The sequence below is a fragment of the Abramis brama genome (genome assembly GCF_963993115.1).
Source record: "Abramis brama genome assembly, chromosome: 14".
Classification (NCBI taxonomy): domain Eukaryota; kingdom Metazoa; phylum Chordata; class Actinopteri; order Cypriniformes; family Leuciscidae; genus Abramis; species Abramis brama.
Genome location: NC_139976.1, coordinates 30,732,577 through 30,753,700, shown reverse-complemented (window position 1 = coordinate 30,753,700; position 21,124 = coordinate 30,732,577). Strand labels below are relative to the sequence as shown.

At 41.9% G+C, this 21,124-nt stretch overlaps 1 protein-coding gene across 3 annotated transcripts in view; it reads left to right on the top strand.

The window, feature by feature from the left end:
• The window catches only part of LOC311095721 (uncharacterized protein), a 98,956-nt gene that overhangs the window by 6,316 nt on the left and 71,516 nt on the right, over positions 1-21,124 (top strand). For all 3 annotated transcript variants that reach the window (XR_014608893.1, XR_014608894.1, XM_084134402.1), the window contains exons 3-6: positions 18,954-19,217; positions 20,341-20,433; positions 20,662-20,732; positions 20,853-20,997. Coding sequence is in view for 1 of the 3 variants with exons in the window: in XM_084134402.1 (XP_083990528.1) it covers positions 18,954-19,217; positions 20,341-20,433; positions 20,662-20,732; positions 20,853-20,997 (573 nt within the window). In the remaining 2 variants the exon portion in view is untranslated. The remainder of the gene's footprint in view (positions 1-18,953; positions 19,218-20,340; positions 20,434-20,661; positions 20,733-20,852; positions 20,998-21,124) is intronic.

Sequence of the window (21,124 nt, the reverse complement as noted above, 5' to 3'; positions counted from 1 at the left end):
GCACCGCCCGCTCTCACTGCACTGCTCTCGCCCGCTCGCTCGCTCACTGCTGCGTCATGTGATTGTTGCGGTGCGTTCAAATACAGATATTTATTTTAAAAAAGACAAGTTATTTCGAGTCATTTACCTCAAGTCCGAGTCAAGTCTCAAGTCATGAATATCAAGTCAGTCAAGTCTTTTATTAATATTTGTCAAGCAAGTCTCAAGTCCTAAAATTTGCGACTTAAGTCTGACTCGAGTCAAGTCATATGACTCTTTATTTTCTTTATGACATTCTTTATTTGAAGTTATTTATTTTAGGTTTATTGTGCGCTGTGCACTCAGGAAGCCGGCTTAGGTAGGCAGGGAATGTAAATAACTGTCTTTAATTTCTTTAATACATTTCTCAAATTTACCTGTTTTGTGTTGTCTGTTCTCTGCTGACCTTTTTACTATTTCAGGCTCCGTAGTCGTACCTAGAGCTTCTGATATTAGCCAGCTTTAATTCATAGCTACTTAAATTAGTTATCGGTTACACTAACCTGAGACGCGGGTTACAAGTGGTGAGCCAGCCAGGAGTCTGGTTATGTGTTAGCAGTGAACCACATTACACGTGTGTGAAACTATTTTCAAGTGTGTAAGCTCTTTGTTATCTGTTTATAGATCACTCTTTACTAAACATGGAGTTCATAACGAGCTCAGGTATCAAAGTCCCCAATGCAGTAATGGCAGGGCCGGCGCTCCGCACACGCACATCACGCACTGCGCGTAGGGCACCAAGTGCTTGGGGGGGCACCAAAAAATCTGGGTCGTGAAAAATCTTCACAATAGGCTACTAGTATAAATAACAAATAAAATATGTCTAAAGCATGTTAATATACAAAAGCAATACAAAACTAATATAGGCCTAGACCAAATTAGTCGAGAAAAAGGTGAATCTCCTGTGCCAGTCTCCCTCTGGTGCCCCCCCTCCCCACCTCCCAGTGGTCTGTTCGATTATGCGATTATGGGATGGGGGAGGGTGGGCGGGGACGGACGCAATGCTTAATCATAAAACAGATATAACACTACCATCGATTTAAATAGTACATTGATTGGGTTTAAGTGGTCGTTCAATGAGGCCTATTATATGTTGATCCGACGAAAATTAAGCGTGTATTTAAGTGGTCCAGGGGTAGAATTTTTGCCAAGCGTATCAGAGGTTCTGAGTTCTAATCCGCACTCATATAGTTTTTTTTTCTTTTTTTCCCTTCAAAACCGATTATGTTTTTCAGTGGTTGTATATCAGGCAGGGACACTTTTTTGTGCTTTTTGTTTTCTAATTGCACCGGAACGAATAGAGAGTCTCCACAACGGATTGAAACGCGCGTCTGAGTGAAGGCTGTGCGCGAGCCAGAAACAAACATAGTATCCGCGCCACTGATCGCAGCGGCAACGAGCACTTTGATCAGTTGATTTAAAAAAACAACACATTTCAGCGTTAGATCGCCTCTTATTTAAAAAAAGAATGAAATGAATGCTCTGCTGGTTAACTGGAGATGTTTTGTTTGTTTGTATTGGTACATTCGTGCCGCGAGATGTTTCAAAAGTGGTGGGGACAATATCGACCTTAGAAAATAGTGGTGGGGACATGATCCTACCCGCAAATTACGCCTATGCGTGTATGCCTGTCCAGGGGCGTCGCTAGTAGTGCAAAAGATCCGGGGCTTTAGCCCTGCATGTTGATTCTTTTTAAAAAAAAAAAAACTTTGAAACTGCAATTAGAAGAAACCCCCCCCCCCCACAATCTCAGTGTTTGTATATTTTCATATTCACAGAGTTGTCAAATTATGTACAGAATTATTATATTGTGCCTCATCAGACCTTTGCACTTTTAACTTTCTGTGTTTACATTGTTCAGTTCCAAATCTGTGTTTTTAGTAATTGTGGTGGTATTTGGTATTTATAATTTTAACCTTTATATTATTTATTTCTTTTCATGTTTGGTGCCATTGTTAATGTAAAATTATTTCTTTGCAGCAGTTATTTTGGAAGTAAAGAGAACCTAACTAAGAAAATCGGAATGGTTGTTATTCCTTTGGTGTTTGTTGGTTGGGGGAGCGGGGGCATCGCCAAGCATTTGTGCTTAGGGCACCCAAATGGCTAGCGCCGGCCCTGAGTAATGGTGAGTGGTTTGCTTGAATCACCAGAAGATGAGGAGATCATAGACTTCCTTGAGAAGTATGGCTCCATGAGACTTGTCCCAGTTACTGACATTAACTCAGAGTTTTATAAAAACCTGATTATTGAGTATCAAGATGGTGTTGCTATTGAAGCCTTAGCCCCTTTTCTGCCCTACACACATGAACTTAAGGACAATCCAGATGTAAAATACTACTTTCAAGCTCTGGCAAGTGTGTACACCACTAAAATTGGCTGCAGTGTTACCAAAGCCTACCTTGATGAAATAAAGAAGTTAGCAAAACTGAGTGGACAAGGCTTCGAAGGGGTGCTGAAAGACATAATGTCAGCGATCAGTGAGACAATCGAGACTGATGGCAGTGGTGATAATGAGTTTGGAGCCAGACAGCTCATCACGCCTCTTGACACATTTGAACCCCCACACCCCCAGCTGCTCCCAGATTCTTCTCGGGAAAGGTTCATTCATAGTGGTGCTGAGCCATGCCCACCAGCTGATGTGAAGCGAAGTCTGTCCGTTGTGGAGAGCGACCTGAATCCACCTGAAATTCAAAAGGTCATTGTTGAGCACATTGTGAGGAGAGATGAATTAAACACACATTCACACTTTTCCATCAAGCTTCGTTCATTCTCAGGCAAGCTTCCCAGACCCAATAGTGAGACAGACTACGACACATGGCGTTCACATGTTGAGTTTCTAAGGAAAGACCCCACCCTGTCTAATCTTCAGGAATCACGGAAAATCTTTGAAAGTTTGCTCTCCCCTGCAGCAGATATTGTCAAAAGACTAAGCCCTGAAGCTACTCCTGAAACCTACCTTCAACTGCTGGACGCAGCCTTTGGAACTGTTGAGGATGGCGAGGAGCTTTTCGCCCAGTTTATGAATACTCTTCAGGATCCTGGTGAAAAGGCCTCTACTTACCTCTGCCGCCTTCAAGCTGCCCTGAACCTTGCTGTTAAGAGAGGAGGAGCTGCTGCTGGAGAAGCAGATAGACACATTCTCAAACAGTTTTGTCGCGGGTGTTGGGACAACCTCGAAGAAAAGAAAAGTCACCCACCAGCATTTTCAGAGCTCCTGTTATTAATCCGCACTGAGGAGGATAGGCAGGCAGCTAAAGCTACACGTATGAAGAAGCACCTTGGCTCACACCGGCAGCGGGCTATGGCAAGTTCTCAGAGTCGCATGTGTTTGCAGTCAACAAGCAGCATTCCAGCCTGAGTCCGACCCATTGACAGAGCTTAAACAGCAGGTGGCGTCTCTGATGTCTAAGAAAGTCAAGAAGGCCCCGAAGACCAAGGGGAACACTGAGCATCCATCAGGTGGGCCAGCATCTAAACTTGACCCTAGAGCACCAAGTTGGAAACCTACCAACTCAAAGACAAGCACCCAGCTGAGACCTTGGTATTGTTTCAACTGCGGCGAGGATGGTCAAATCTCCTCAGCTTGCAGTAACAATCCAAACCCTACTCTCGTCAATGAAAAAATTTATCAATTGAGAGAAAAGCGGCGCCTCTGGGAGGCTAAAGAACACTCACCAGATAATAAGGTTTTTTAGATGGAGTCTCAGTTGCAGGGTAAACTGAGGCTGGAGCAGTTCACCAACGCCCTGCTAAGGATAAGCCCAAGCCCAAGTTCAGTGCTGCCTTGAACCAATCTAATGTTAGAAAACACACCTTCAGAGTCCCGCAAAAACTTATAGGCACGAAAAGTACAGGCTAAGTTACCATCCAGGGCAAACAGATCAGCTGTCTCCTTGACACAAGTTCGCAAGTAACCACAGTCACCAAGTCCTTCTATGACGAATACTAGTGCTGGGCGTTATGACCAAAAATCCACATCACGGTATTTTTCTAAATTACACCGGTTTCACGGTATATGACGTTTTTTTTTTCCCAAGCATGACTGGGTGTAAGAGGCGCTTTAGGAGCGGGAGAAATAGTGGTTTCCCCGGTAACGGCTGTACACAAAGCAGCAACGCTCATAAACGCTGCTTTATCAGGAAAGATAAAGAAAGATTCAAGCGTAATAACAAAGAAGCTTTTCTAAAGACTGTCAGTTCACTTCACATACATTCATATAAAAGCACCCGCGCCGCCTTTTGATTTTGAAATGTGCAGTGCTCATGTTTATTCAGCGATGTCAATGCCAACCACAAACAGATTTTCTAAAAGGCTGTGTTGATATTGTGAACCAATGTATGGGAAACACTGTAATATAATTAGCCATCTTCAAAGTCACGCTTAGGGGCTGTTTACACCTGGCCACTTCATGCGTTTTCTGTGACCGGATAGCTATCCGATCGTGAAAAGACCAGGTGTAAATGCCCTCCGAAAATGCATTCGAGACTAATTTGAATCCGATCGCTCAAACCACTTCAGGAGGAGGTCTGGGCCGCACTCCAGACGAAACTGGAAAAGTGTAAATGCATCTGGTTGTTGAAACCACATATGTAAATTGTACTCCCCCCAAAAATGCTAAAAAAATAAACGTGTGAGAGCGTGTTATAGGTTATATGTAATGTTACAGCCAGTTATGACGACGGTACTGGAACACACATCACCGCAGATGAGAAGCTGAGCATATATTCATTAAGCCAACGTGCAAACTATCGCAAATCAAAAGTGAAAGTGAGACGCTTAACACACAATCATCATCATTAAAAGTAGAGAAACGAAATGATCTTACCAGTGCTGTTGCCACTCTCTCTTATTGCGGTCTTTTTTTAGCTGATGATCAATAAAATGCAGCTCATATCTGTTGCTTTCGGTGACGTACACTCCATTAAATCTGCATATAGCGCGGGAATTGAAGATCGGATTTAAATCCGTTTCGCAAAAACACATTTATGTGACCAGGTGTAAATGGAATCGTTTTTATAAATCAGATAGTTATCCGATCTTAGAAAACGCATGAAGTGGCCAGGTGTAAACAGCCCCTTAGTAACACGTGCGTCACCACAGTGCAACAGTGAAAGGACCCTCTCAAACAGTGTCGCGCCGCGCCGCGTTCCGATCGTTATTAAAGCGACATACACCGGTATTGCGGTATTTTAAAAATTCATATCATAACAAAAATAAACACCGGTATTCGGTATGAACCGGTACACCGCCCAGCACTAATGAATACATACCTGAGCAACAGATCGAACCACTCTATAACCTTCTGGAAGTTGAAGGGGCCAATGGTCAATCTTTGCCCTACCTTGAATATGTCAAAGTCACAATCACCTCCCCAAAACAGTTCCTTGGAGCTGAATATGAAGTCCCAACATTGGCCTTGGTTGTTCCAGACAGCGGCACTTCAGGGTACCAGATACTGGTTGGTACAAACACACTCGATGTAGTGTATGGTATGTGCAGAGAGAAAAGTCCAGCAAGCCACCATCCTGTTTCAAACGGCTACAGGACGGTGCTGAAAGTACTTCAACTGCGACAGGAACAAAGCCATGACAGTAACATCGGACTGGTGAGGATGCAAGGCAGAGACAGAAAACTCATTCCAGCTGGAGGAACAGTTGTTCTGGACGGAGTGGCATCAGTTAAAGAGTTCCATACTGAGAGGTCTGCTATCATGGAGTACCCTTCATCCTCTTCTCTGCCTGGGGTGCTGCTAGTAAAGCCCTGTCTCGTTGATCTACCAGGCAGACCCAAGTACCTTCCAGAGACTGATGGAAAAGTGCATGGGAGACATGAACTTGAAGGAAGTTGTCGTTTTCCTGGATGACTTGATAGTCTTCTTGAAAACTTTAGAAGATCATGAAGCCAGACTCAACAAGGTCCTCAACCGCCTGAAGGAGTATGGGCTCAAGCTGTCCCCGGAAAAATGTAGATTCTTTCAGTCCTCAGTCCAGTACTTGGGGCATGTGGTCTCAGAGCAGGGGGTGGAGACCGACCCGGAAAAGATTGCAGCGCTAAAGACCTGGCCAGTCCCTCAGCATCTAAAAGAGTTGAAAGCCTTTTCTCGGATTCTGTGGGTATTATAGGAAGTTCATTAAAGGCTATTCAAGTATTATGAAACCCCTGAACGACTTAACATCTGGCTACCCACCTTTAAAGGGATACTCCACCGTGTTTTCATATTAAACTATGTTTTTCCCTTAACTAAGACGAGTTGATACATACCTCTCTCGTCTCAGTGCGTGCACTCAATCGCTTTGGTGCGCGGCGACACTTTGAAAGCACTTAGCTTAGCCCATTCATTCAATATGGGCCAAGCAGAGAAGCTACCAAACACCTCCACGTTTTCCCTATTTAAATACAGTTACTCGCGTAGTGTAACTCGACCTAGGACGGTAACACAAAACAAAACGTTGCGCTTTTCTAAGTGTGTAAAATGGATAACTATATTGTATGGCGGAATACCATGGCAAGTGCTTGTAAGCACTTCGACTTCGGCGCAGTAATATCTTCACTAGAGGGAGCGGGGGCCGGTGAGAGGATTTTTCACGAGTGAAGATATTACTGCGCCAAGACGAAGTGCTTACAAGCACTTGCCATGGTATTCCGCCATACAATATAGTTATCCATTTTACACGCTTAGAAAAGCGCAACGTTTTGTTTTGTGTTACCGTCCTAGGTCGAGTTACACTACGCAAGTAACTGTATTTAAATAGGGAAAACGTGGAGGTGTTTGGTAGCTTCTCTGCTTGGCCCATATTGAATGAATGGGCTAAGCTAAGTGCTTTCAAAGTGTCACCGCGCGCCAAAGCGATTGAGTGCACGCACTGAGACGAGAGAGGTATGTATCAACTCGTCTTAGTTAAGGGAAAAACATAGTTTAATATGAAAACACAGTGGAGTATCCCTTTAAGGAAGCACCCAAAGTCCAAGGAAAGGAGTGGCCAATACTACCACCCTAAAGAACCATTTCTGAACCGTTGGACTCCCGCCCGCCTGATCATCAGCAAGTTGAAAACATCCCCTGTTCTGGCCTTCGCAAATCCTGCACTCCCTTACATCCTTCACACAGATGCAAGTTCCTCCGGCCTCGGAGCGGCCTTATATCAGGAGCAGGAGGGACAGCTGCGTGTCATCGCCTATGCAAGCAGAGGGTTATCACATAGTGAGTCCCGTTATCCAGCTCCAAGCTTGAGTTTTTAGCGCTGAAATGGTCTGTAACAGAGAAGTTCAGTGACTACCTCTATGGCAATCAGTTCACAGTAGTCACTGACAGCAATCCCATTACCTACATACTTACCTCAGCCAAACTCAATGCAACCAGCTACAGGTGGTTAGCTGCTCTCTCTACCTTCTCCTTTAAGCTCCAGTACCGCCCCGGGAAGCAGAATGGAGATGCTGACGCACTATCGCAACATCCCCATGGCGACCTGCGTGACGACCCCTCATCTCAAAAAGAGTGGGACAGGATCCGCTAGTTCACACAACACCGTCTATCAGATCCAGATAACATTGATGCTGTGGATCAGGGGGTTGTTCATGCCATCTGTGAGAGACAACTTATTTATTGTTCCAATGATGGAATGGGGCGGAGATGGAAATATCTCCCTCGTCGAGAGCCTTGCCATCTCTGGAGATGCTGTACCTGACAGCTTTGAGCAGGAAGATGAGCTTGGAGGGCTTCCCATCATCCCACACTTATCAGAGGCAGATCTCAGAGACAAACCGAGAGCTGACCAGTGCATTAAACATGTCATCTCCCAGATTGAGTGTGACGAGAAACCACCGCCCGCTGTGAGAGCTTTGCTTCCAGACCTACCTCTGTTGTTTAGAGAGTTGACCAGGCTTGAGCTGCGGAACGGCATCCTCTATAGCAGTGGTTCTCAAACCTGTCCTGAAGGACCCCCAACACTGCACGTTTTCTTTGTCTCCCTAATCAAACACACCTGATTCAACTCATCAGCTCATTATCACATGGGTTAATGAGCTTATGAGTTGAATCAGGTGTGTTTGATTAGGGAGACAAAGAAAACGTGCAGTGTTGGGGGTCCTTCAGGAGAATGGTTTGAGAACCACTGCTCTATAGAACACGCCAAGAAGGCGGCCAAACACAGTACCAGCTAGTCTTACCTGAAGAACTTTGTGAGACGCTCTTAATGAGCCTGCATGACAACATGGGTCATATGGGAAAAGACCGCACGCTGGACTTGGTCAGAGCCAGATTCTACTGGCTGAGGATGGCCTCTGACATTGAGAGGAAAGTCAAGATGTGTAACAGGTGTCTGCTCAGGAAAACCTTACCTGAGAGGGCAGCACCTTTAGTGAACATCATGACAACAAGACCACTTGAACTTGTCTGCATGGACTTCTTGTCCATTGAACCGGACAGAAGTAACACGAAGGACATTCTCGTGATCACAGATAACTTCACAAAATACGCAGTGGCTATTCCAACACCAAACCAAAAGGCTCAAACGGTTGCAAAGTGCTTATTGTGACAATTTCATCATCCATTGTGGTATTCCAGAGAAACTGCACAGCGACCAAGGTCCTCATTTTGATTTGCGGCTAATCAAACAACTCTGTGAAGTTGCAGGCATACGTAAAATTCGAACAACTCCGTACCACCCAAGAGGCAACTCAGTGGAACGTTTGGATGCCAGCCACGCCTGCTGGTCGACCTTGCATTCGTCTTACCTGTCAAAGAAGAGCAACAGAAGTCACACTCCCAGTACGTAAAGCACCTCAAGTCTCACCTCGAGGAGAGCTACAAAATAGCTACAAGGAGTGCTGCCAAGGTAGCTGAAAAGAACAAAACAAGGTTTGACAAGCGTGTGACTCCTTCTGTTCTGGACATTGGAGACAGAGTGCTTGTCAGGAACTTACGTATTCGTGGAAAGCACAAGCTCGCTGATAAATGGGAGTCCACTGTCCATGGTGGTTGTGAGGAAAGCTGGAGACCTCCCCGTCTATACGGTAAAACCAGAAACCGGAGAAGGCCCCTGGTGCACGCTGCATCGAGACCTCTTGCTCCCATGTGGGTTCCTCCATGTAACACCAGAAGAACAACCCAAACCACTCGAGCGCCACAAGACACGGCAGACCATTCGAAGTGATCCAAGAGAAGTTGATCAGTCCTCAGATGAGGATGATATCAGTCCTGTTACCTGGTCCCAAAAAGAACCAGTTCCAGAGGTAACCAGATATATTGTCTCGCGAGATGTTCCAAGACACCATGGTCCAAGCCATTCTAAAGAGAATATGACAATGTGACTGATGATGCTCCAGCTAATCCGAATAGCCTACCTGATGTTACTCCAGTCAACCAAGTAACACTGAACCTGAATTTACCTGGAAATGAACCTGTGGAAATAAAAGATCTACCTGGGAATGAACCTTTGAAAAGAGAGACACCTGGCAATGACGACCTTGTGAAAGGCTCAGATGAGGATTATCCTGACCAACTTCCAGTCCTCTCCGACATGCCAGAATGTGATGAGACAAATGTCCTTGAAAATGAAGTAGAAGAGGAGATTAAGGAGACGGAGGAACAAGTAGATACTGATGACCTGATCAGGAGATCTGAGAGAAACCGTCAGCCACCTAGGTGGCTGGACTACACTGAACTGGGAACCCCCTTAGTCACAGTGGTGAAGTCACTCTTTCAAGGGTTGACTACTGTGTGGAACGACATCATGAGTGAGAGTGATGCGTCAGCTCATCCCCCTGTTCTGTCCCCTCCGGTGATAACCGTTTGAACATTGCCATGCACAGGGACGTGCATAAGTTTGGAGGGGAGTGTGTAACCCGCACAAGGTTACTGGAGTGCAACCCTCTATTCTGCCAGAGGGTGGCGCATACACCCCCAGCGAATTTTTTAATAAAAAACAATACACCTTTCCTCCGGTGGAGACGTTGCCAGAAAGTAACAAGGATTGGTATGAAAAATATCCTCTGAAGGATAGAAATTCGAAGAAAAATCTCGTACCAAATATTGAAATATTGTGTGTCCATTAGGTTGAAAGCTGTGAGAGAGAGAGTTAAGGCACAGCGAGCTTCTCAAGATACCTCCGGTAAGGATGCTAATACTAATTCGAGTGTTATGCTGATTGTGCTAGCTCCATTATGGCGCGAAATACCGTTCTTTTAAAACCAATCGGAGTTGTGAACCTGATTCTTGCTGTTTGATACCATATAGACACAGATTAAGATTGTTTTATGTTGTTTGAGATGCTCATAGTGCAGCGTGCTAATCATTAACATTTAAATGTGAATTTGTTTTGTTTTGGTTTGTTTTGCTAGCTCAGATAAGCTAGTCACCCCGTAGCAGATCATTGATAGTATTCACACCACTAAAGGTGCCTTTATACCCTGTTTTGTTGACTTACGCCATTTGATTGAGGGAGTATTTATTCTCTTGTTTTCATATGTAAAATAAGGGTGATTTAATTGCAAATATACATGTTTGATATGTATATGAGGAGCAGAAGTTCATCTTAACTGTTAAAAAGAATAAATTTATTAAAATGTGATGTTTAAAATGTTAAGATGCATAAATAGATTTAAAAGGTTAAAAACATAAATATCTGGTTTCAGAAATCTCATGATTTTATTTCTATACTGTGAGATGGAAGTACATGATTGATTGTTGTTCATTGGAACTGACTTATGTTATGTGGTGTGATGTGTACCTATTCATTTACATAATGATTAGAGTATTTATATCCTTTACAATTGGTTATATTTGATTTGACATTTGAATGGAGAAAAGTTGATTAGATTTGAACAGAAATGAGGCAATAGTAACTAATGCATTCTGTACTGTATGTATAGATTGGTTTTAGAAAGGGATAGACCATCTGAATCTGACCCTGGTGGTCAGTGGCGAGCCAACCGCAGAAGTGAACGGACCAAGAGCCTGGTGTGGCCAGCCGTGGCATCTTTGGAACCATCATCATCCTGTGCCTTCATTTGAAACACAGATAAGAACACACGTAAACCTACCCGGGTAGTGAAAAGAACATACATACTGCAAGAAACACACACACACCAAGAACTTTCATGGACTCTTTCTTTATTTGAAGTTATTTATTTTGGGTTTATTGTGCGCTGTGCACTCAGGAAGCCGGCTTAGGTAGGCAGGGAATGTAAATAACTGTCTTTAATTTTGTATAATACATTTCTCAAATTTACCTGTTTTGTGTTGTCTATTCTCAGCTGACCTTTTTACTATTTCTGGATCTGTAGTCGTACCTAGAGCTTCTAGCCAGCTTTAATTAATAGCTACTTAAATTAGTTATCGGTTACACTAACCTGAGACGCGGGTTACAAAAGTATTTAAAGGTAGAAGGTTACATAACATTTTAACATAAGATGTAAATGTTTGTATGTTAAATCTGTTGTTTTATAGCCTATAGATGTCTATACAGCATTTCATGGAATTGAATCAGGCATTAATTTAATTACAGTTAGGCCTACTTCTGATCGTGCAAGGCATGAACGTTTTGATAATGTTTATAATTGATCTGGGACTGTTCCTGGTTAGATGCATGTGAGACGTAGATCCGCTCCAGTCCATCAAGAGCACACATCGGGATATGTGTGTGTGTGTGTGTGTGTGTGTGTGTGCAGACTGGGATCTGACCCTGTTTTTTTGCCAGCTGATATGTGCCCAATTTATAAATGGCTAGAGAAATATAGCTATTTATTTTTTTGTATTTAAGTTGATAAGGTCAGTTTGGATTTTCATGATCTTTATGCAAAGGATTTTGTAATTGCCATGTGATTTTTATAGGTTGGCTTTTCAAATAAAATTATATTTTTTATTATTTTAAAAAGGATTGGGTGCATTTATTATTGTGGATAAGGTGGAGCAGTAATTTTTGACAGAGGAAAAATAGAGAACAGCCTACCGTTACTTAGTGCTGATGAAGTAAGTCTGTTTCTACTTGGCAGCCTACTTTTTTTTTTTTTTGTGGCAAACTTCACTGCCGTCTGATCAACAAAAGAAAGAATTAATTATGATTAATTATGTCTAGCATCTGTATTATTTAACCAATCTTTAGTTTAAAAAGGTCAAGTGCTCTAAACAGTAGACATGCATTAAGAGTTATGCACTAGACTGAGACTTTCTAATATGATGTTCCACGTCATAAATGAAACATTAAAATCATCCTTCAACTCCCTTCATCCTCCACTAAATTTATTCCCAAAATGCTGGCAAAAAAATTATAATTATTAATGTAATTTGTTAGTTAACCCTATAAAGTCTATTGCATCATATTTGAAATCAGAATATCTGAAGGCCTCTGAATTGTCAGCATGATCAACTGCTGAAAAACTTGTTGAATACAATCTACTAAATGCCTTCTGTTGTCTTTTATTTTTATAAGCAAGTAAAAGGCCTTTTGGAATAACTGTAAAGATGTCCATCTTTATGTTGTGGCTTTTTGCAGTGAAATCTTTTTTTTTTACTGACTTTTATAAGAATACATTTGATATTATTTCAAGATGGAGATTAACTGGATTGAAGCAACTATGGTTTACTTGATTAACAAATTATTATTATTTTTTTTTTTAATTAGTTCAAATTGATTCACTTCATATTACACGTGTTTTATGTTTTCATAGTCAGGAGGAGTCATGGATCTTTAAACTTTTAGTTTGCAAACTTTTTTATTTACACAGGTTAAAGGTGAGGAGGGACGATGATCTGCATTAGGAGGAGTTGTAGTTGCGGTTGTGCTTGTTGATCCACAAGTGCTTCAGTCTCGGATCGTTCGTGTAGCGCTCAAGCAGCAACTCTTTTTCTCTTTGCTCCTTCTCTTTGATTTTTTTCTTCTCCTCCTGTTTCTTGGCCTTCTCCTCTGCCCAGGTGAACAGAAAAAGTGGCACTTTCCTTTTGCACATTTTCTGGACGGTCGCCTTGTGCTGGGTCTCAGTCTTGGGGCCGTCAGGAGAGGCTACACAGAAGAGCCTCATCATGTGCTCATCGATCTGAGACGCCTCATCCGAATGGCCTTGCATGGCCTTGGAGTCTCCCATTTCACTGGGGTCACCTTCCTCTTCCTCAAATCCCTGGATCTCCTCCACTTCGCTCGCCCACGCTTCCTCCTGCACCTCGCTGTCCTTCTCCAACCAGGCAAACATCTTTCTTGCTCTCATTTCAGCCTCTGGCGTTTGGGAGCGTTCAGTCTCGAGTAAGTCACTGATGGTCTTCTCTCTGTCCTCCACATGCTCGTTCTCCTCATCCTCGATGTCAACCAACATGAGTTGTGGAAGTGGCTCAAACGGGGAAATGAACGGCTGAGGCTTCCGGCTGGGAGGACGTCGCAGAGCAACGACTTCATCAGGTGCAGGAGTGGGGCTCGGAGGAAGTCCTTTGGGAGGACGCATCTGGGATGAAGAGCGTCGGATGGAAAACAGTTCATCAGGTGCTGGAGTGGGACGTGGAGGAACCGCCAATGGAACCATCTGTGGTTTTGCAGGACGCATTTGGGATGAAGAGCGTCGGATGGAAAACAGTTCATCAGGTGCTGGAGTGGGACGTGGAGGAACCGCCAATGGATGCATCTGTGGTTTTGCAGGACGCATTTGGGATGAAGAGCGTCGGATGGAAAACAGTTCATCAGGTGCTGGAGTGGGACGTGGAGGAACCGCCAATGGAACCATCTGTGGTTTTGCAGGACGCATTTGGGATGAAGAGCGTCGGATGGAAAACAGTTCATCAGGTGCTGGAGTGGGACGTGGAGGAACCGCCAATGGATGCATCTGTGGTTTCGCAGGACGCATCTGGGATGAAGAGCGTCGGAAGGAAACAACTTCCTCTGGACATGAAGGAGCCGCCGACGGTTTGGGAGGATCCACTTGAAGCGGAGAAGATGGCAGGGATAACTCATCCTCAGGTGCTGGAACTGGTTCAGGATGCACGGCTGGTTTTATCACTGGCGGCAGGGGTTTGAGGCGAGTGCCTGGTAGAGCGAGGTGTCCGGAGACACTTGGAAGCTTTGGGAGTTCTCCCTCTATTGGCTTTAAGAAGGAAGATCTGACTGTAGAATGCAGAGGTTTGACCTCCACAAGAAGTGGCGTTGGCCCTATAATCTTCTGTTTCCTCCTTTTTCTCACCTTCCTTTTTTTTTCTCCAGCTTCTCTATATCCAGCCGCTAATTCTTGCACTGCATACTGCTGTGCTCTCTGAGGTGTCTCCCTTCTGCGTGAAAAGTGAGCAAAACACCCAAACAATTTACTAAATATACTGTTAAACAGCGCCATTATGGACACCGAATGCTAAAAGAATTCAATATCTGCAGAAAGTCTCAAGTCTTTCAATCGATTTACTCCTAACACACCAACAGTAGACCAGAGTCAGAGTTGTCGTTTAGAGTTGCCATGACGCATTCTCAATATGATGTCACCACAGTTAGAACTCTGCTGCATCTGGAGCTGCTCAGACAGTTCAAACACACACATTCACACTACTGGCATCAAATGAAATACTGACTGTTTCCCAAACACTCCTTCCCCTCACTGAATATTAAACTGAGATAGTCGAAATAAATGTTCCCTGGTTTAAGCCTATTATATTTTAAATTAATATTAATATTATAATATTATATTATATTTTCAATCAATTAATATTTGTACATTAAAACTGTTTATATTTAAAACATTAATCTCCTAACATACTTTATGCACAGTGTTGGGTACATCTCTAAAAAAAATAATGTAATTACTAGCTACTAATTACATCTTCAACAGTGTAATTTAGCCTACTACTACTAGCGCCCACCAGTGGTGGCGCCAGGGAGGAGCCAGGTGGTGCTGTAGATCCCCCTATAATAGCCATAGCACCTGCCCAGCACCCCCAAGAAATGTCTGTAATTTTTTTATATTTATATTTTAATGTCATGTTTGAATAGTCTTTTTCATGTTGTTAAAAACAGGAATTAAATAATAATTTAAAAATCGCGAGCGGACGCGCGCTGGCGGGGGCGGGCGCGTTCGCGGTCGCCGTGAGCGCTGAGCGAGCAGGAACGAGTAACGTTAGTGAGTTGTCGTCGAAAAAGATGGAGAAAGCAAAAAAAGCTGTCGGGGACTAGAAAGAGAAAGAGGGAAAAGGAGATGGCATGTCAATTGATGCGACAGCAGCTACTGTAAATAAGTGGATGGTGAAAGGCAACAGGTAGGATTTAAAGTGTGACGTCCAGGCATGTAGACTACTGGCCATCCGGGAGATTCCCGGTGGGCCGACGTGCTTTTTGGGCCGATACATCTCATACTTTTTTTCTTTTTTTTTTGTCTTAACGGCCCATAAAACTCGTACATCGGCGGCCCATTCGTTTTGTTTTGCTTAATTGGCGGCGCATGGGTTAGTGCCGGTGTAATGCATTGGTTAAAAAAAGTCAGCGTTAGTTTTTTTTTTCTGACACCCCATGAAACACGTAGATCAGCGGCCCATTGGTTCTTTTCTTGATTGACACTGGGCTGACCCAATCACATCTTTAATGTGAAGTATAGAAATATACTCTTTCAAGTATAGAAATTAGTACAAAATTAATTATTATATTTTTCTTTGTTTAATTTGCACACTGAATATGGGTTGGAGCTTTTAATTTTTAACTCTCAAAGTGCACCAGACTGATGATTGCCAAAAATGTTGCTGCATACCCCTCTGACACTTGGTAGTTGCGTCCCTGTCTATAGCCCTTGAATACTTTTACATATATATATACAGTATATATATACTTATAGTCGCAGAACGAGTATAGTTAATGTGGGCATGTACGCATGTGTATACTTTCATTATGGTGTTGTTCATGATGGCGTTTCATTATGGTGGTCCGATGCGACCTCCATAATGAAACGCCCCAAAATTCAAAGCACCTTCTCTTAAAGGTGCCGTAGAATGGATTATTTTATTATTTTATAATGTTTTCTGGGGTGCCCTTATAATGTTAGTATGTTTTTTAGATCAAAATTTGTTATAATTTAGAAATAAAAGGCATATTTCCTAGCCTGATTTCATCCCCTGATTTGAACACTCTGTTTGAAGGGGCGTGTCTGCTGTGAGACTTCAGTGTTGTTGCCCACTGCTGTGATCGGCTGACATGCTTGCATATGAAATATCTGGCATTACATGTAGAGCTATCTGGAAAACTTTTACTATTACAGCTTTTATACGTTTTTACTATTACAGCTATCGAGATTAACGAATCATGAGAAGTTTTTTAAGTATTTAGATCTATTCCCATCACATAAAAGGTTGCAGTGATGACCATTGAGCAGATGACAGCCTGTTGATCGCGTGAATGAAGATCTTATCACTGCAACGCGATTTACTGATGCATAAACAGTGTTGAACGACTTTGAGAGGAAGATTATGTGTCTGAACTTGAACAATTACACATCAGAAATTCACATAACCCACTGGTTCTCCAGAGGCTCGGATGAAGGAGCTAAAAAATATTTTTGTGTTCATTTGTACATCCAAACACTGAGCAGCTGCCATGCTTCGTTCGCTCGTTTGCAAGCCACGATGTCTCTCGAGGAAAAAACAATATCGCGCTGGATCTAGATAACACAGTGTAAATTATCGTTAATAAAATCACTACTTACCGCTTGCGGGAATATAACGTTAGTTGAAATTGCCCCCTTCGTCAGTATGAGACGCTGAGAGAAGCCTGGCTGCTTGATATTGTTCCAGGTTAGAAAAACAGTCCGTGGTGAAATGGGCAGAGCAACTAACAACTTCGAATTAAACTGTAGCGGTATCCGATTATAGATAGATTATAGATAGATCTGCCATTTTCCCTATGATCCTCGCTTGTTTATTCACCTGCAGAACTTCTGATGATTCGGCTGCGCAGTTCTGCCTGGCACTGAGCATGGGCTGGCATATGCAAATTTTTAGATGCGTACATATTAATGATCCCGACTGTTGCGTCACAGTCGGTGTTATGTGGAGATTCGCCTGTTTATCAGGGGTGTTTTTCAAAAACGAGATTTAAATAAGAAAGAGAAAACTATGGTGTTTGAGACTCACTGTATGTCATGTCCATGTACTGAACTCTTGTTATTTAACTATGCCAGGATAAATTCAATTTCACATTCTAGGGCACCTTTAAGTGTTGAGCATCCCCATAGCACCTGCAACAGAAAATCTCTGGAGCCGCCACTGGCGCCCACAAATGAGTTTTTGTCTTATATTTATTATATCATATTATGTTGTTATCATAGGCCTACAATATCACATCAGCAAGAGTTCCGTTTTACCGTGCACAATTGCAAATGTGACATTTATTTTATATAACAGTTAAATTAACAATAAATTAACATTGTGAGATACATTTATAAACAATATTGTCAATATTGTTTGTTTTTCCTTTATTTCGCAGACGAGAATTTCAAAATGAAGCCATAGCAGTCTCAATGCAACAGACAGCGATGATTTTTTGAATGGAATCCGCGTTTTGAACGAATCAATTTAATGATTCAATGAACAATCACTTGCTTCTTTCCCGAATGAATCAGTCGTTTGAACAAATCGGTTGAATGAATGACTCCCTCAACTCACTTATTACGACAGTGACTTGCTGCCACCTACTGTCAGTTTTAGTTTCACATTTAAAGTACCCTTTAATTAGAACGTTAAATTAGAAATTAGTTCATATTTAACAATCTCATAGCTTTATTTATGCAATTGTAAATGCAATGTAAATATATTAATGCCAGATCTGATGCCACTTCTGTCTCACCTCTGCACTGCAAAGATGGATTTTGATTTATTGATTTAATTTGACTGGTAACCGTGGTATTGTGTAATTATTCTAATAGAATTTAATTTTAATGTTAGAATTTGACATAAAAGGTGATGCATACATCTACAAATGTCCATATATAGGTGAAAATGCCCCTGGAAATCAATTTAAGATGGCGAATATTACCCCTTAATAAAAAATGTTAACTTCTGTCACTGCTGTGAACTGACCACTGCATAGAATATGAAAAATATGAATATCTTCGTCAGTCAGCTGTCAACAACAGGCCTAAACCAGCCATGGCACCAAGCACAGAAACACAATCAGTAAAATATTATCTAATCATTATCAACAAAACTGAAAGTATGGAGACATATTTTTTCAATATTGCACACCCCTAATGCATGGTATTCATTTTGATTTCTTCGGGTCTTAAAAAAAGTCTTAAAAGCCTTAAATTTGACTTTAAAAAGTGTGCAGAAACCCTGTGATATGTGCCCAATTTATAAATGGCTAGAGAAATATAACTATTTATTTTTTTGTATTTAAGTTGATAAGGTCAGTTTGGATTTTCATGAACTTTATGCAAAGGATTACTTCGCAGCATAGTAATATGCTAAAGCCCGCCTGCGTTTGAGATGTGATTGGTTACAACATGTTTTTGAAGTTGAGAGCGTGCGATTTCAAACCGTGTTTTTGAGACTGTCTTTGGTAAACTGCAGTTTTAAGGAGAAAATACTCAGCAATGGTGTTGGCTGATGAATTTGCACATGGTTTGTCTTAAAGCATATTTAAAAAACCACCACATAGGCATATAATCAACATTAAACACATGATATCCACCACAGGGGCTCTTGAACATTTAATGACACGTTAAAAAAAATATAAATTAGAATATCAAAAGTGTAAAAGTTGAGCCAGGGGGTCTTCTCGCCTCAGGTAGCGGTCCATCTCATCACAGTAGTAGGGCAATATGACCAGTTTTAGTAATTTTGTTGGCAAGTAAATGAGCAAATGTTTTATTTATTTCATTTAATGTTCTGGTTGATGCAAAACGTAGATCTAAATATGTTACCATGTAAAAGTATAAGGACATTGTTCTTAAGCTGGGCATCTTACCCTATCATGTCTCGCTCCTCCCAGAGGCCATCTGTGCTGTCAGTGGAGGCAGAGAGGATGAAGCATTTGGAGGAGAGCTTGTCTCAGCTGTGGGATCGAGTGGCAGGGGGTTTGCTCAGGCAGGAAGAGCAGCACACTGAAGTGCTCAGTCTCTATAACACGCTGCGGTCAGAGCTTCACAGACACACAGACAGAGAGAGCCTGGGCCAGTGGATAGGAGACCTGCTGGAGGAGAGATTCAGCCTGCTGAAGGGAGAAGTGCAGAAAGAGGCCAAGAACACGCAACAGGTGACATCATGCTTAATCCCATAAGGCCTATTGCCTCATGTTTATACACATTTCTAAGATCTCTAAATTATCAGCATGATCAAAACGTTGATGAAAAACCCGTTAAAACCTTTCATCTGATTAATAGTTCATACTTTTTTTAGCCAGCAAAAGGCCTTATTATAATTGTAAAAAATGTCCTCCACTTTTCTTTTTGTGGTGAAATCTTTACAGATATTTAAGTTACATCTACTTAAATATCTGTAGAAGAACTTTTATATTGTTAGATATATTTCAAGATGAGCACTTATTGGAGTGAAGCAACTAAGGTTTGCTTTTAATACATAATTTTTAGAAAAATCATGTTCAAATGATACATCAGGCTTATGATGATGATCTCTCAATCATCATTGCATTACATTGCATCTGTAGTTTGTATCGAGGGTAACAACGTGTTTTGATCACAACTAAGCATTTAAATATCATAAGACATAGTATTGGGAGATATAGTGTCAACTGATATTTTAATGCATGTAGTCTGCTATACTGTTAGTCACAGAAGCCATTAGAATACACTTTTGTTCACATTGAGTTGGGTCTATGACAAAGATCGTTTCAGTAACTCAATTAGTATTTTTAATATTAAAATGCTGTAATATTTATGAATTTGATTATGTACTTATCCACTTCGTTGCGAGTGCCGTGTGCGTGCATAGAGCCTGCCCACACACTCTTCTGATTGGCTTTTTTTTTTTTTTTTCTCGTAGTTGCAGAGAAATCACTTGTCACTGGAATCTTATCAAATTGCATCTGGTTAGGACATGGTATAAGACTTCAAGAACTTACTTTTTTTTTTCTACCCCAAAACTTGTGAACTGTTTATGAAGTTCACGATAAAAGAGTAACTTGGGTGAGCTAAACTCACTCCCAGCTGTGTAGAGCACAGAGACGACTAGAGATTAACATCCTGACATAACTTTTACATTGTTCTTAGTTTAACACCATTCTTAACATGTTTATTTTCAGTTATATGTTATGTAATGCCTTTTTTTTGTGATTAAATTCAGTTAATTGAAAAATGCTTAAGTCCTTGTTTAGCATATTAATTAGTTCCTGATTTGATGTGTTTTGCTTCTGTCTGCAGCGTCAGGAAAAGCATGCAGAAGAGCAACAGTCAGAGAATACTCGACTCGCCGAAGCTGAGGCTCTGCTCCAGACATTGGCACGCAAAACTGAGGTGTGACATTCAAATTGTACCAGGAACACACAAGGTGGTTTATATCAGCATGCTGCAGGATTTAGTTTTGGTTGTGGAAGGCTCTAAACCACTGGCCCAAAGTTACTCTGAACTTTCACATCACAGTACCCATGCTTTTTGAGTATGATATAATGACCTCTGATTCCATAAGCAACATTCAACAGATTCAGCAGAACTGGTGATTTCAATTTAATGTGTTCAATTTAGGAGCTGCAGAGAAAACAAGAGCCCGCATTGCAAAAGATTCCTGAGGCTGAGGCGCCCACCCCTGATCCCAGGTTATTATCTTTAAACAGTCAACAGTGATGTCTTTCAAACATTAAACCAGATTGAAGTAATATTCCAGGTACTTCATGTAAATGGATGTTGTAATGTAAAGCATGTCTGTTTCTCTTCAGCGAGGAGGATGAAAGCGGCTCCAGTGAGGCTTTGCTGGCAGAGGTGAGGAGGCTAGAGGAGGCTTTGGAGCGCATCAGAGATGATGTGCAGGGGCTGGTGGGATGCAGAGACAAATGTGAGCAGCTGGCCTCCTTTTCAAGCTCAGTAAGTGCTCCATGCCATCTGTTATCTATAAGTGTTTGCAGTACCTAGTTTTTATACCTGACATTAACACTTATTGTTTAGCGCTTATAATGCAAGAAATGTTAAACTTTTCTAAAAACCACCTAGT